Genomic DNA, 16,564 nt, shown 5'->3' with positions numbered 1-16,564 from the left:
AGTAGTATATATTATCTTATATATTCAGAATACATCATCTAGCCTTCCAGAGCTTACGTACCAAGCCAGTGTGCATTGGACAGTTCTCTTAATTATATGTAAATAAAATTGTCTGATGGCTGGGTTTCATTTGGTATAGTCAGCTTCATTCCAAATTTGGATTTTAATAAATATCTTAAAGAACTTAATTCAAAAAGTTAGATTTCTATAAGGATAAAGTTATTTAATAATGATAGCTAATATCCATCTATATCTATATCTGTTGGTTGGTTAGTTTTTGTCCTTTGTTCTCAAAGATATCCAAAATGACATTACTATATTGGGGTCAAGATAAGTTTGACTGGCTGAGCTCAGAAGGCTCGCTCTACCCCACAAGTTGGGTACAGTTAGTCCATGTGAATATTTGGAGTGGAGATATCTCTGTATATCTGTATCTTTAAAATTTACAAAGCACTTTACATGTTAACTCATTTTTATTGAGTCATTAGTCTTTAGAGTGTATTTTTTAATTTAATTTTTTTTCAAATGTACAAAAATTCACCTTTTCTCTTTCCCAACTCTGCCTTCCCATTGGAAAAGAAAGAAAAAACAAAACCCCTATAACAAATATGCGTAGTCAGGCAAAGTAAATTCTCATTGACCATGACCAAAAATATGGCTCATACTGTACTCTTGAGTTCAGATCTTCTGTCAGGAAGATGTTTCTTTGTAAGGCTTCTGAAATCTTGGGTGGTCAATTGTGATGATCAGAGTAGGGAGGGAGGGAAAAGAGGCTGGGCATTTATTAAGTACCTACTATGTTCCGGGCACTGTGCTAAGCACTTTACAAATATTATCTCATTTTATCCTCACAGCAACTTTGGTAGATAGATGCTGTTATTCCCATTTTATATATAAGGAAACAGAGGCGGACAGAGATTAGGTGCCTTGCCCAGGGTCACACAGCTAGTAAGTGTCCTGCAGCTAGATTTGAACTTAGTGCATTATCTACCATACCACCTAGCTGATGAGGATTCTTAAGTCTATCAAAGTTGCTTTTCTTTAGTGTTGTAATTGTATAAATTGTTCTGCTGGTTCTGTCTCAAAAGTTCATTAAGGTAACTGTTTTCTTGCAGCCCCTCTAGCATATTTGTCATTTTCCTTTTTTGTCAACTTAGTTTGTATATTGTAAGGTACTCCCTTTGGTGACAAGTAAAAGAAAAAAATCCCTCTCTCCTCTTTTTACCCTTTCCAAAATGCATTTTAGTGTCAAATCCATTAGCAAGTGAAGAAAAACATTGGGTTTTTTTTGTACTATTTTTAATTTGGAGTAAAAAATAACTAGAGCTAGCATTATTACTCTGTGTAATTTCAGGGAAACAACTCCACCCACCCCTTCTGTTTTGTAAAAACAAAAAAGTAAATCTGCCCTAATACCTGAGACTGTGTCCTCTCCCCATCTCCTTTCACTCTTTTTTCCTGAGCATTGGTTGATATGAGGGAGCAGGAATTTTTGCTTAAATTTATACACAAAGTGTAGTCTTCAGAGCATATGATTTTTGTGAACATTACTCAGTACTTCTGCAATGCCTTTGTTCATCTTTTATACACATATGAAGATCAAGGACTTATGTTGTCATCATTTTAAAGAAAATCTATTTTCTCCTGCCTTTTGGAGAAAAACTTCAAAAATTACTTTAGAACCTAGAGAGATTGTTGACATTGTATATACTGTAGTGAAGTGAGCCCTCATACAAATGCATACCAATCCAATTTAAGTACATCTTTCAATCTTTGAGCATGTGGAAATGATTCTACTTAAATATTTAAGTAATTAGAGAATTTTTCCAGTGTATCCTGTAGCTTTTCACCAAGGTCCCACTCTGATGCCTCACCATAGCATGGAAGCAACCCAGCATTCTTGAAAGCTACGTAGTGTTCTTGAAAGCTGTGGTCGTGGAACACAGCTCTGACAGGTCCTATCAAGATGAGAAAGACCCCAAGTGTGGATAGTTCTAGTGAGAGAATGCGGTACTGTCATCTGAACCCCATCCTTACCTCGGGTCAGCGAAGCTTCTCACTAATTTGGCTGCCAGGTCAAGAATTCTTTTGTCTAGAAGCAACTCAGAATGACTGTCTTCTATTAATATTATAGGGGAGTCCTATATATGCAACATGATTTTTCCTTCTCCCCCTGCCCCACAGCCCTCTTCCTCATGTTAGAGAGCATGAACTTTCTGAGTTTTTGAGAAAAGAGGTATTGCTTCTTATACGCGCCCTCAGATTCTGCCACAGAGTTCAGTCTACACCTGGTTTTGGGACCAAAAGTCATTTAGCTGGTGCTGGACATTTCTTTGCAGCTCTCAAAGGACTACTAGAGATGGCAGCTGAACCCCAAGAGACCTTCTGGGGCTCCCCACTGTTTTTGATAATGCCCTGTGGGCAGAGCTTTAAAAGTGATCACTCTTCTCTTGTTCTTTGAGTAGAACTCAATATCTGGAGAATGTAAGCCTACCTTTAGAATACTCTACTTCACAAACATAATCATCCTTCTTCTGATACACTCTGAGCAAGTCATAACACTCTAAGCAAGTCATAACCCACAGTGCTCCGGGCAACTCTCAAGCATGGCATGTTGCAGAATGTCTGCCAACCTGCATCAGTAGAGGGGGTTTCCTCACTGGGGAGCTCCCTACTCTGATAAAATCAGTCCCTGACAGAAGAAAAAACAAATAAGAAATGAAAATGTTGCCAAAATTTATGTTGCAGAAATTCTGAATATCATATATAGAATTGAGGATCTCTGGTAACACAAACATTATTAATAAATAGTATCTATGAAAAATGAAAATTCACTTTTTATTTTCACTTCTTATAATGATTTAGGTTAATAAAGGCCAACTGCCAGATAATAAGATAATTGCCAGTGAACTGGGCAGCTTACCAGAACTGAAGAAGTACATGAAGAAGGTGATGCCATTTGTTGCCATGATTAAGGTAAGCAATGGGAGAGATGTAGCAGTATGACCTTATGAGAGATGACTAGGGAGAGCAGTAAAGATGGAGGGTGGGAAAGGCCATGCTCGTGAGAACATTCTCAGCCGAAATAGCCACCAGGCAGTTTTCTTTCCCCTCTTTCTCTGATGTGAGAAGCAGTCTTTTGTATCACTGAGTTGAAATGTTTTCACTAGAAGTTTTAACAGTTTATCAAAACGGGTGGCACAGTGGATAGAATACTGAACTCCAGGAAGGATTTAAACTTCCTCAGATACTTACTGGCTCTGTGACCCTAAGTTGATCATTTAACCACTCAGCCTCAGTTTCTTCATCTGTAAAATAGGGATAATAATGGCATCAAATAGGATTATTGTGAGAATCAAATAAAATGAAATCATCTTGTAAAGTGCTTTGAAGAGATTAAAAATTATATGAAAGTAGGCTGTTATCACCATTACAATTAATATTATCACAATTATCACTAATAACTACTAACAATGAAATTAATAATGATGATAATGATAAGAATGATACATTTTGTCAGAAAAATTAAAGCAACCACCATTGGGCGGTTGTGAATACTGGCACAACAATGTAGCATCCCCTCTGAGATGCTTAAGTAATCTTTTAGATTATTTGACAAATATTTGGTCATTTAAATGCCTTTTAGCTTGGGGGAAGTCCACAGTGATTACTTTGATTGTAAGGTGTCCTCGTAGTCAAGATTCCAGGTCCTTCCATGGTGCTGTTTCCTAGTTTAGTCAAACCCCAAAACAGACTCTCCCCTAGTGGATGAGAGCTTCCAGAGAAATTCTCCTATCATACCACAATTGTGGGGAATCCTTGTCTCTTAGACTGAAATATATAATCTAAACCTGTATTTCTGAGGTGGCCTTAAGACCCTGAACTCCAGGAATAATCTTAGAATCTAGGCACGACTTGTATCTGATAGGTTTCAATTGGCTTCCCTTTGACTGGGTTGCTCTTAGCTCATTGGCTCCACAGATTACTGGTTTTGCTGTTGAGTTGTATGCCAGATGTATAACATTTATGGAAACTATACAAATTCATTGGTACTAATGTGGATATGCTTTGTGTTTTCTCATTTGTGTGCATGTCATAAAGTATAAACGTCTTCAAAGCAGAGATTGTTTTGTTTTTTCTTTATATTCCAGTGACTTGAACCACTTTTTTTTTTGTCCAGAACTGTGCTTTGTACAAAGTAGGTAATTAATAAATGTTTGTTGTAGTGGATTTAATTGAGACAGTAATCCTCCTCTGGTGGTCGTACAAGCATTTAATTTTGGGAAACTACATTGAAATAATCTAATGAAATAGTTTTGAAGACTGCGATTATTGAAAATTTCCATTATTTAGTGACTAATTGAATTTAGTGGCTAATTGAAATAGGATCTAACATATTTCACAGTATTTCAGCGATAATTTCCATCAACTCTGTGTGTGTGTGTGTGTGTGTGTGTGTGTGTATGTGTATACACACATATATGTATCATAATTTTTAAATATAGGATAATATTTATAATGCCATTATAGATTTAAAGCTAGAAGTGACCTCAGCTGGTCAACCCTGTTCATTTAACAGACGGGGAAATTGAGTCCTAGAGAAGTGAAGTGATTTGTCCAAGGTCACATGGGTAAGGAGTGGCCAAAAAAACCCAAACAAACCTGGATTCAAACACAGGTCCTTTGACTTGAAACTCAACATATCAACAAGTTGATATTTGGTATAACAAGTAGGATCATAACAGAACTTTTTCAGTGAATTTTAAATTTGAGTAGAAAACATCACTGGATTAGTCAGGAAAACATTCAGAGCACAGAATGCTAAACTGAAACTGTGACTCAGGAATAAAGCAGGTTCATAGTACTCAGGCGCAAACTCACGTTCAGATAAATTCTAGTATATTTTAGCCATTTGTCTCTATTTTAACATATGTAGTCAAATCATGCAAAGTAAGTATCTGAGCAGCAAGGTTTTTGGTTCCCAATTCAGGAAAGTTAATCAGACAGATTGCTGGTTATGTTGTGTTTGCCCTACAATTGCAGGGATTTATCTGAGTACTCAATTTGGCTACTTTTTGCCCCTTGAAGTGTTGAAGTTTATATAATCTTGAAGTTCCTTTTATTTTTCAGTGACTCAGAACCCCATTATATACAGAACTTTCCTAAGAATGAGGGAAGTCATGCTTCACACTGTGACAGATTCTTAGACATTCTAAGAAACTTGGAATAAAGATTCCGCAGCAGCCCGAGAAGTGGCCTACTATGGCTCTCCAAGAAGGCCTTTGGATGCCTCAGGCTTCTATTTATATACTTAAGAGGTACCTTCTTAACATTCATGTTTTAAGAAGGAACAGCTACTTACAGTTTCTCATTTATTTGAGTCCGTGAGTAACAAATCATTTTCAGGGCTGTATTTTCCTACACCCAAACCTAGGTGGATTCTGTAAGATGCAGTGATTCACACTGTATATGCTGCACAGTCAATGCTTGTTTGTGATAGGAATCACGAAGGGATAATTTTAGACAACTGTTGGCTAGACTGATTATAAGTTATTATTGTCCAAGCAGATATTCTGGGGTTGAACATGTAATCAGCCTAAATCGTGAGAAGCCCTATTTACTTTACAGATTTGAAAGCCTTTTGCTTCCCAGTTTTTTCCTGCTAACTTTGTTTCATCTAACTTGATTATTGTGAGCCAGAAACCTCATTAAAATGCAGACCTAGAGAAGGACAGCCACAAGTGAAACTTGTCATTGAATGTTTGTGTTGAATGTTCTTTTCTGGATTTTTTATCAGCTGAGAGAGTGGTTGTCAGATATAAATTTCAGGGTATTTACAACATGACTTTATTTTTGATTGGTAGGAAAATTTGGAGAAAATAGGCCCTCAAGTTCTAGATTTGCAGCTGGAATTTGATGAGCAGAGAGTGCTTATGGAGAACATAGTCTACCTAACCAATTCCCTTGAGGTAAGATTGCCTGAGGAACAGCTTGTAATAACAGCTTGTAAGTAACAGCTTAGAGGGTTAAAAAGGCAGCCACAGTCCTTGATAAGTCACCATGTAGAGACCGCCTCACATTCAGGGGGGCTTCCTCACTTTCTCCTGACATGAGTATGAAGGTAAACGTGCTGGATATCTACCTGTTGTCCCTTGCCTTCATCATGAAACTAGCTCATCTTCTGTTCCTATAAAACATATTTCTGAAGATATTTATTCCCATATTTTTAAAGTCCCTCATTGATTCTGTGTTTCAGCTTGCTTATAACCAAAATTCATTTCCCATTGGTCTCTATGCGATATCTTATGCATTTACTTGGAGACTGTTGTATTACATGTTTGAGGACATGACAATATTGGTATTAAAAATAGAGTTTGGTTTCTGGGAAGAAGAAAAAGGCAACACAATACTATTTTCTCTATTTCTAGTAAGCATTATTTTGTCAGCTTGATCTTCTGTGCCCAGTCCTTTTGCCAAATGTTTATTTAATATCTTTAGTTGTACATGTGTGTGTTTTTACACACATATGGTCATTTTAGGAAGGAGACCAACAAGAAGGGAAGGACAGGAACCAAATGAGGCTGCAGAAACAAAAAACAGTGTCATCTGATCTCATTCAAATACTATTCTAAAATGTTGAATTATGCTAAGGTGCTTTATGACCCAGATAAGTTTTTTCATTATTCGCTATATCAAATAAAATAGTACCCTAGAGGAAAATTTGTACATAACATCCAATTGACATTCCTTAATCAGTGGATGCCATGTTCCCATATTTTGTCTCTGGTATTCTCTTCTAGTGATTAAAAATAATTTTACATCAACTTTTTCCTTCTGTTTGGTAGGTGGGTGCCAGTTTTTCTTGTGTAAAATGATAAACTATCTCAGCCACATCACTGAAGGGAGCATTTAAATATAAATATTAAGGAATGATTGATTCCGAATTTGACAACATTTGCATGAATAGAATAAAAATATACAGACCATTTCATATTAAATAGAGGTTCTTCCTTTGTTCCTTGGCAAAATGAGCTGGAGACAAAGCTGGTATTAATTGTCCATAATAATTACTCCTGTGTTTTTCTCACTCTTTAGTTAGATCACATTGAAGTAAAATTTGCTTCTGAAGCAGACGATAAAATCAGAGAAGATTGCTGTCCTGGGAAGCCCCTCACTGTTTTTAGAACAGAAGTAAGTTGGAATCATCTTTTGGAATCATGGCATGTCTGAGTTGGGATGGACATTGGAGATCATCTTAGTGCAGTTCCCTCCTTTTATGGAGGAGAAGGCTGAGGTCCTAGGAGGGAGTGATTTGCTTGAGATTATCTAATTCCAATTAGTTCATTAATGATAAAAACAGACTAGAACTGCTAGGGGCTTCTGACCTTCAGGTCACTGTTCAATTTCCTATAAAAATAGCTTCCATTCACTTCACTTATATATTGTATAGGTTATAGTTAACATTTTTTAGTTTTAACATTTTTGAACTAAAAAGTAATCCTTAGAACCTGGTTTTTCCAAGAATATTGTGAAAACAAATAAAAAGCTTAGGCAAGTTTTTCTGAGAGTTGGAACTGTCAGCTGTTTAGATTAGTCTGGGTATGGCAACTAATCAGAGCTTTTTGAGGGGCTCTTGTGTAAACCACATTGATGGATTCTCTTTAGGTCTCAGTCATAGGAATCCTTTTCAAGCTTTGGCAGTCTGTGCTCAAGAAATGAAATGAGGTTTGAGGACTGCATTTTTCTCTTAATCCTTAAAGAACTTACCCAGATTCAAACTATTTGGATGAGTCTAGAGGGCTGTGATTATCAAGATTTGTGAAGTATCCCAGTTTTCTTAGTAAATGAAGTACTTGGCTAAAGGGTTTTTTCCCTATTCCTTTTGCCACATTTACTGGAAGACTTTTAAGTGCTTTACTTTTTAAAAAAGTATTTACACATATATTTGGATTGAAGAAAAGAATCACTGAATCCTGTTTATAGTCTCCTAATTGCACCAATCACTAATGTTTGTTTTACTTTTCAGTCAACAAACTTTTTTTCTCTCTCTCTTAACTCTTCTTCACTGGGAAAAAAGAAAACCTCCCAATAAATATGTATAATTTAGCAAAACAAATTCATTCGTAAATCATGTCCATAAATTTATGTCTCATTCTTTATTTTGAGTTTATCACCTCTCTGTCAGGAGGCAAGTGGCATGCTTTATGAAATCATGATTGGTTACAATAAATTGATCTGAGTTCTCCTTCTTGGCTTTATAGGGTTTATAGTGGTGTTATCTAAAATTTAGACTCTAAATTGTTCACCTAGTAGTTCATATAGGTCTTAACCAAGTTTCTGTGAAGCTGTCCCTTTCATCATTTCTCATGGCAAAATAATATTCCATTACATCCATATGCCATTATTTGTTTAGCCAATGCCCAATTATTAGGCACCCCTCCCTTAGTTTCCAATTCTTTGTCACTTTAGAAAGAGCTGCTTATAAATATCTTTGTACTTACGGATCCTTTTTCTTTTTCTTTTATCTCTTTGGGATATAAGCCTAGTATAATGATGTTGCTACAAAGGGTGTGAACAATTTAGTAACTTTTGGGTGTAGTTCCCAGTTGCCTTTCAAAATGACCAATTCATAGCTTCACCAGCACGGTAGTAGTGTGACCTTTCCCCCCGAATCCTCTCCAGTAATTGTTATTTTCTTTTTCTGTCATATTTGCCAGTCATGATAAATGTGAGATAGAATCTTACAGTTGCTTTAATTTTTATTTCTGTAATTATTAGCTATTTGGCGCCTTACTTCATTTGGTTGTTGATAGCTTAGATAGCAACCTTTGAAAAATATGTTGTTATCCTTTGACCATTTATCGTTTGGGAAATGATTTTGCTATAAATTTGAGTAAATTCCTTATATTTCTTGGAAATGAGACCTTTAGCAGAGAAACTTGCTGCAAGTATTTTTTTTCCAGTTAACTGTTTCCCTTCTAATTTTAACTGCACTGTACAAAAACTTTAATTTTATGTAATTAAAGTTGTCCATTTTATTTTCTGTGATCTTCTCTTACTTGTTTGGTCATAAACTTATCTCCTCTTCGTAGATTGAAAAGAAAATTTCTTCCTTGCTCCTTTAATTTGTTCCTTATGTGTCCTTTTATATATGTCATATATGCTTTGGAAACTTATCCTGGTATATGGCTGGTATTAGGTATTGATCTAAACCTAATTTCTGTTAGACTTCTTTACAGTTTTCCCAGCATTTTTTGTGGAATAGTGAATCCTTCCCCCAGCAACAGTCTTTGGGTTTATCGAACCCTAGACTGCCACACTGATTTGGTGCTGGTTTTTTTTTGTGTACCTAATTTGTTCCATTGATTGATCTATTTTTTAAACATTACCAAGTCATTTTGATGTTTATTGTTTCGTAGTGTAGTTTAAGATCTAGTGCTGCTAATATAGTGGGAGTTTTTTAAAGAGCCATTGTTTATTCTAAGAGGTCATTAGTAGTCTCTTTCAAAGAATCTGCTATGTTGATTCCTTCAACATACTATGAAATAAAAAAATTTTTTGTATTAAAAAATAAATTTATTGATACTTCAGTTTTATGTCATACTTTCTACTCTATTCCTTTCTCTATTTTCTCTGAGCTACTTCTCATAATGAAGTTTGAAGAAAGGAAGAAAAAAAGTTCTGCAAAACTAAATTAACATTTTTAACAAGTTTGATATTATATGTAGGATCCCACACCCCTAGGTTCTCATTTCTGCAAAGTAATAGAGGGAGATATCTTCTCATATTGGGGTCAAGCTTGATCAATATATGAATTACATGAACTACTTTTCAGTGGACCACACTGTATTTATTTTATTTTAAGAAAAATTATTTTCCTCTTTTTTTTTTAATAGCCTGGTGTATCAGTATTTTTGGTAAATCCTCAGCCATCCAATGGTCACTTCTCAACCAAAATTGAAGTCAGGCAAGGAGACAACAGAGATTCATTAATTAGGCGCTTAATGAAGATGGACAAAGGAATCAAGGGTGAGCCACTGCTTTGAAATACAGAGTTGATATTTATTTTAGCAGTAAACTTTAGCCTTGATCCATTTCAGGGAACTATTAGGAAAGGAAGCAGCTGACTGATTTGGGGAGGTAGAACAATGTTATGAGAAAATGACTTGTCCTGGGAGTTAAGAGAACTGAGTTTGAGCTGGGGCTCTGTCGCTGTGTATGTATGTGATAGTGGACAATTTCTTCCACCTCCTGAGGCTCAGTTTCTTTATGAAATGAGGTGTGGGTTATCTCTGTGATTCTGTGATATTATCATAGACTTGTTACTTGTGAAAAACAAATTACAGTTACTTGTGAAAAACAAATTACACCGTATTCCTGTTTGGTAATGGTTTTTACATCAATATTATATAGCATTAGAGAGACATGGTGGTATGATGGATAGAAAGCATACCTTTGAGTCAGGAATGTATAGGTTCATTTTTTTGTTTCTTACATATGCTGGCTATGTGACCAACTGTGGGCAAATCACAGCAAACCTCTCAGTGCCTCTAAAAGAGGTTATGGATGAGCCACTTCTCTGTATTGGTGTTGGGAGTTTCTACTCTGAGGGTCCCATACACCAGTGAAATTATAAGTCTGGCCCAAAAAAATCCCAACTTCAAAATGGAATATAGTGCCAGCATCTCCCTCAAAGTACTTGGATACTGACCTGATAAGGTACTCCAGAATTGTATTTACCTCTGGTAATTTCCCTGTCCTAAGTTTTTAGAATGGTTTTTGTCTCTCGTGTTTAACAAGTCATGGGCAAAACTTTCTTTTTTCTTTTTACATTTTTCTTGATATCTTTGGTTTTTATATCATTTGCATTTCGAATTGCAGCTTTCCCTTCCTTACAAAGAGCCCTCCTTTATAATAGAAAAGAAGAGAAAAAATTTCAGCAAAACTTACCAATTCATCAGCTGTCTAACAATTTGTGTAATATTTCAAATCCTTTGTCCCTCACCTCTGCAAAGAAAGAAAAAAGGTGCATTTCCATAGCAACATTTTCAAAAAGTATTCTAATTTCTGTTTAATGATGATAAAATTTAGGACAGTAGATAAAAATGTTACTGGAAGCATGAGATTGATGCCCTCCAGCCACAGAAGAAATCATCTTTTGAGACTTTTCTAGCAGGCTGTTATGATGCTTTGATTTTTGAGGATGATTGCCTCTAGGGGATATCAAAGAGTTGAAACTTGATAGCACAATTTTTAGTCTCTCTTTTATAATAGTCGGCAAATATGCCAATTAGTACCCATTGTATTGAGGGTGATTATAATTCAGGTCCAGGAGAAGCTGGACTAAAGCTATCATTACATTCCACAAAGGCCATTTGATGAAAATGGTCTCCCCACATAAGATATGAACACTGTAACTTACTGGTGAAAAGCTCTGTATCACATTATCTATCTCCCAAGACTTGAAATCACATCATCCCTTTTTTCTCCCTTCAAATGCCTTAATTTGTTGTAGAGTTTCAGATTTAAATTTTAGTTTCTTCAATGATAAGAGAAATCTGCCATAAGAAGTTGAAGTATCTGAAAAAACAACAAAAATTGTTTGGTAGTTATGAAAGACAGAGTCAGACTTTAGAGCAAAATGTGTTTTGCCCCTTCAGAGCCTAATTGAATATGGAGATTGCTTCCGAGCAGTTTACTTTAGAATTCCTCGGTATAGTGAACTCTGAGGTAAAAGGTGGTGTATATGATTATCTCTTGTTGCGACTTACCCAGTGCTTTTATGGCAAAATGTCTTTGTGTTACCCCTGATATGTCAGTTCAATTGTGATGGCTGTTCAAGCTCACTTTTCCCCTTCCTCAGATAAAATCCTGGTCATATATGAAGGATGTTTTTGGCCATTTTAGTTTGTTAGGTCAGTGTTCTACTGATGAATTGATTCTGTGATTTCCGCAGAGAATTTCAGTAGTCTTTCAGTTGGGCTTTGCCTTAGATATCCCTGGTTGCTGATGATTGCCATATTTGTCCCAAAATCTACCTTTCGCTCACTGTCCTTCATCCCTTGCTTCCTGAACTATAAATCTTGTGCCTGGTTGGCTTACACTCCTGGCATAACCTACAGTTGAATTCATGAAATCTTTATCTGTCAGGCCTCTTAAACTAAGCTTTGTACCATCAAGGTAGCATGTGGAAGAATCTGTCCCGTGGACCTCCCAGGGAGATGGTATGGAAAAGCGTGGTGGCAATTCAGAGAGCATCTGTACCTTTTGGAGACTGTTAAATTCATAGGGTGGCATGTAGAATGAGATATAAAACCTAAGCCTCAGCATTTATAGCCACATATTATGGGTTCTTAAAACCATATAAAATGAAACATTTTTGTGTTGGGAAGCCTCAGCATTGCTAGAATAATAAATGAGTTACATTGGGGCTGGGTTGTTTGTTGGCAGGACTGATGGAATATAAATTTATTCAAAGGACAAGAGCTTTGCTTGCCAGGATTCATCTTATCAGGTTGAGAAAGAGTAAATCAAGAAATCCTCAAGCAGAGAGCTCTGGAACTCATCCAAAGGCTTAAAATTGTTAAAGCTGCTCGCTTTTCCTGTACCTCCTCCTTCGTTTCTTGCCATTCATCTTTGTGCAAAACAAGAGTCTGGTATTGCTGTTCCTCTCAGTAGTAATACTTTCCTCCCAAAAAGTGCTTTGAGAATAGTTTGACAGTTCTCTTAGACCTGCTGCTACATTCAGGGAAGCAAAAAAAGATGTTTCACAACATTAAGAAATGGTTAATACAAACATATGAAAGTGATTTGAGAAGCTACATTGGATGTGGCTCTAAAGTTTCCCTAGACCTTTTTTACTTCTGCTTTATATTTATTGTTCCAGGAGATGTCAGTGTTACACAGATTCATTGATCAGCTTTTATCTGGTGAAAGCTGTCATGATTTGGTACCCTGTTAGATTTTTGTTTTCTGAGACTGAGGTTGTTTTAATAATCTAACTGGGGGATTTTTGTTTAGATAGGCATTAACAACTAGTGTCTCTTAAGAATGTGATGCTCCATCATAGGCTCAGTCAGTATCATACTCACATTTGTAATCTCTTCCATCATAGACCTTTCCAAGGTAAAACTGATGAGATTTGATGATCCTGTGTTGGGACCTCGTCGTGTTCCTGTCCTGGGAAAAGAACATATGGAGAAGACCCCTATTTCTGATCATGCTGTATTTCATGTGGACCTCATGAGCAAGAAAATTCACCTCACTGAAAATGGATTAAGGGCAGATATTGGTGACTCCATCATCTATCTTGTTCATTAAACTGCAGACAGATTTGGCTGTTATCAACCCTGGCTTGAGGGATACCATTAACCTGATTGTGCATACAGATTGACCTTGAGAACCTCAGAATGGACCGAAACAGCTGTCATTTCTAACCATTGAATTTTGCATGTAATCTTGCACTGAGTCATCTTTGAGACTTGGATATAATAAAACTTTTTTCCCCCTCTTTTGGATCTAAGTTGAGAACTAGTATTGAATGTCTCAGAAGCTTCCTATCTTTTCATTATTCATACTGAGCCATCAATATGATATTTTTATGAGGTGGTACTTTGTACTGTTTATAAAGGTCTACGGAGTATCTAATGGCTATTAAAAATGTATACATTTTTGGAATAAGACAGATGTAAGCACAGAATCAGAGGCAAAGGTTTTGTCAACTTTAGCCTGTATACTTTCAGATGCTTCTTCAAAAAAAGAGAAAGAGTTAGACTGTTTGATGTTTTTATAAGCCTCTATTTGAAGGGAGAAAATCTTATTGATGGCATAAAGAACAAACATAAAAATCTAAAGTTGAGTATGATCAGATGTTTGATAAAAAGAACTTTGCAGAATGCCTGACAACCAAATGCAGACAGAATTTCCATTCTGTTCACACATTTATAACAAAGATCAGAAATTGGTGACTTTTCTCTTATAGAAGGATGGATTTGAATGGAACCACAGTAATTTGTGAAATTTCAGAGAGAATTTCCCTGTTCTAGAGTACCTATTTAGATTTAACAATAGTCTTTTTTTTTTTTCCAGATCAGTACCAAATTTACAGCAATTTGTTGCATCTAGGATTAGGTTGACACTAAATTTAGTATTTTTAAAGGAAATTTAATATCAGAAATTTTTTTTTAACCAAATTTTGTCTTTCATGAAATGATGTTTAAATAAAGTTAGATGTTGACTGTACTATGTGGGCTTACCATTATCCTTGGTAGAAAGATTTCATGTTGCCTGTGCCTCGTTTCTTTCCAAGAGGAAATATAATTTTAAGTTGGAATCTTTCCACTTCTTCCAATTTTCAATTTGAGTATTCTAAGACAATTAAAGAAACTAAACTAAAATCTAGGGATATCTCCAGTCCGCCACCTCATCCCACCCCACCCTGGCTCGTTCTTTACTATGGAGCCATGTACTCTTTCCTTTATGAGCTGCTTGTTTCTCAGTTTTATAACTCCAGTTCACTGTGCCAAGTTGATTGCGTAATCATAGAATTTTAAGACTGGAAGAGACCTTTGGAGAGAAATTATATAGTCCAGGCCCCCCATTTGACTATTAAAAATAGTCCCTAGTCTTAACGACACCAGAACTCAAGATGTATCATCATCAGCTATGTACTTTGGTTTCCTGCTTTGAATCTGTTCATTTTTGGCTGATAGATGTTACTACTTCTTGCCAGGGTGAGGCTGTTATTCCACCCATGTTGCCTTTGCTGTACACTGAGTAATAATAGTTGATATTTACATAGTACTTTAAAGTTTGCCAAGTATTTATATAAATATATATGCATATATTTATCACCTTATTTGAGCCTCAGAACAATATTTTAAGATCTTTTTATCCCCATTTTTCTCATGAGAAAATGGAGTTTAGAGAGGTTAAGGGACCTCATAGTCACATAGATAATAGGGAATAATGATAATAATAATAATTAGCATTTATATGGTGTCTACTATGTGCCACACTCTGTGCTGAGAGCTTCCTGGTCCTCACAAAGGATCAGTGGCCAAGTTCTTTGACTCTTGGTCTAGCCCTTTTCCCACTACACTGACTCAAGTAGTTCTTTATGTGGACATACCCAATATCTTACCTTTAGTTTGTTAGGTATTTATTTTAAAAATAAATCTTTCATTAGTGTTTTCTAAAAAAACTTTGTTGTCACTTCCCAATAATGAATCCCCTAGCCCTTAGCCTCATAACAGAGAAACATAGCTAAGGCAAACAAACCAGCATATTGGCTGTGCTGGATAGCATCAGCCGCATACCACATCTCTCCTCCATGAGCAGGGAAGTGTGTCTTGTCAGTCCCTCACAGTGCAGATCGGTCTTCACATTCATCCAAATTCTGATGCCTTTCTGCGTTGTTTTCCTTTCACCATCAGGATCACTGTGTACCTCATTCTTCTGGTTCTGCTTGTTTTGCTTCATATAAATTTTCCCAGGTTTCTATGAATCCATCACTTCCGTCATTTCTTGGGGTACATAAAAATTCTATAATATTCATATACTGTAATTTGTTCAGCCATATCCCTGTTTGATGAGATCCCCATCAGGTTTTTATTATGTGCCTGGGCACTCCAGGAGTACAAAAGCACACAAGGTGTATGTAATCCTTGCCTTTAGGAAGTCTGCCATCTTGGGAGTACAAGACATGCATACCTAAAACAATGCCTAGACAATCTAGATCATACTGGCTCAAGTGCCAACATGTGTGATGTAAGAGAAATACTTTTGGGAGGTAAGTTAGAGAAACCAGGGGAAGTCTCAGATTTGATGACTTATTGGTCTGGTAGTCTAGAAAGTATGTATATGGCACAAATAGAAGTGATGGGGGGAAAAGGGAGGAGGGAGCAGTGAATCTCAGCCATGGGGGAATGGCATCATCCAAAGCTTGGAAGTAGAAACGTGCATGGCTTTTTTAGGAACTAGTGATAGGTATGACCAGGAACCAGAGCAACATTCTAAAATGCAGCCATTATAGAGCACTGAACAGCACAATGCTGTCTGCACTGCTGGCCTACTCTTAAGAAGAACTTACATCTTTTCCTCTGCCCTACAGTTGGACTCTTTTCTCTATGTACTCTCTCCCCTAAATAGAGTGTGAGTTTCTTGAGAGCAAAGACTTTACTTCCTTTTCTGTTTGTATCACCTGGACCATGCTTAGCAAACTTTTAGTAAATGCTTTCCCATTTTATTCCCTCATGTCTTCTTAATGGACCAGTTGTGTCTCTTTGAGTTTGTTTGGCAGGTTCATGTTAAGGAAGGTCTCATTGTTGATGACTTTAAATATCAAGGTCTTTTTAAAAATTGGTTTTGGATGTGGTTCTCCAAATTGAATTTTTAAGTGACTGGAGAATTATTTCAGCTCTTGCCTTCCTACAATAGTGTCGATTGCATAATAATGAATAGCTTTAAGTATCAATCAACAAGAATTTATCAAGTACTTACTACGTTCCCAGAAGGGTGTGAAACATTTGGTATGAAAAAAATTTTGGTAGATGCCTGGGTAGAA

The 16,564-nt window shown here is 36.3% G+C and overlaps 1 protein-coding gene across 1 annotated transcript in view; it reads left to right on the top strand.

Moving 5' to 3' along the window:
• Positions 1–14,241, top strand: part of LARS1 (leucyl-tRNA synthetase 1) — a 55,748-nt gene extending 41,507 nt beyond the window's left edge. The window contains exons 28-32 of the mRNA XM_036749544.1: positions 2,866–2,976; positions 5,865–5,969; positions 7,096–7,191; positions 9,897–10,029; positions 13,115–14,241. Coding sequence (XP_036605439.1) covers positions 2,866–2,976; positions 5,865–5,969; positions 7,096–7,191; positions 9,897–10,029; positions 13,115–13,320 — 651 coding nt within the window. The 3' untranslated portion in view covers positions 13,321–14,241. The remainder of the gene's footprint in view (positions 1–2,865; positions 2,977–5,864; positions 5,970–7,095; positions 7,192–9,896; positions 10,030–13,114) is intronic.
• The last annotated feature ends 2,323 nt before the right edge of the window (positions 14,242–16,564 follow it).

The sequence above is a fragment of the Trichosurus vulpecula genome, chromosome 3 (assembly GCF_011100635.1).
Source record: "Trichosurus vulpecula isolate mTriVul1 chromosome 3, mTriVul1.pri, whole genome shotgun sequence".
In the NCBI taxonomy this organism is placed as follows: domain Eukaryota; kingdom Metazoa; phylum Chordata; class Mammalia; order Diprotodontia; family Phalangeridae; genus Trichosurus; species Trichosurus vulpecula.
Note: the sequence above shows the minus strand (reverse complement) of the source record. Positions and strands in the feature narration are given on the sequence as shown.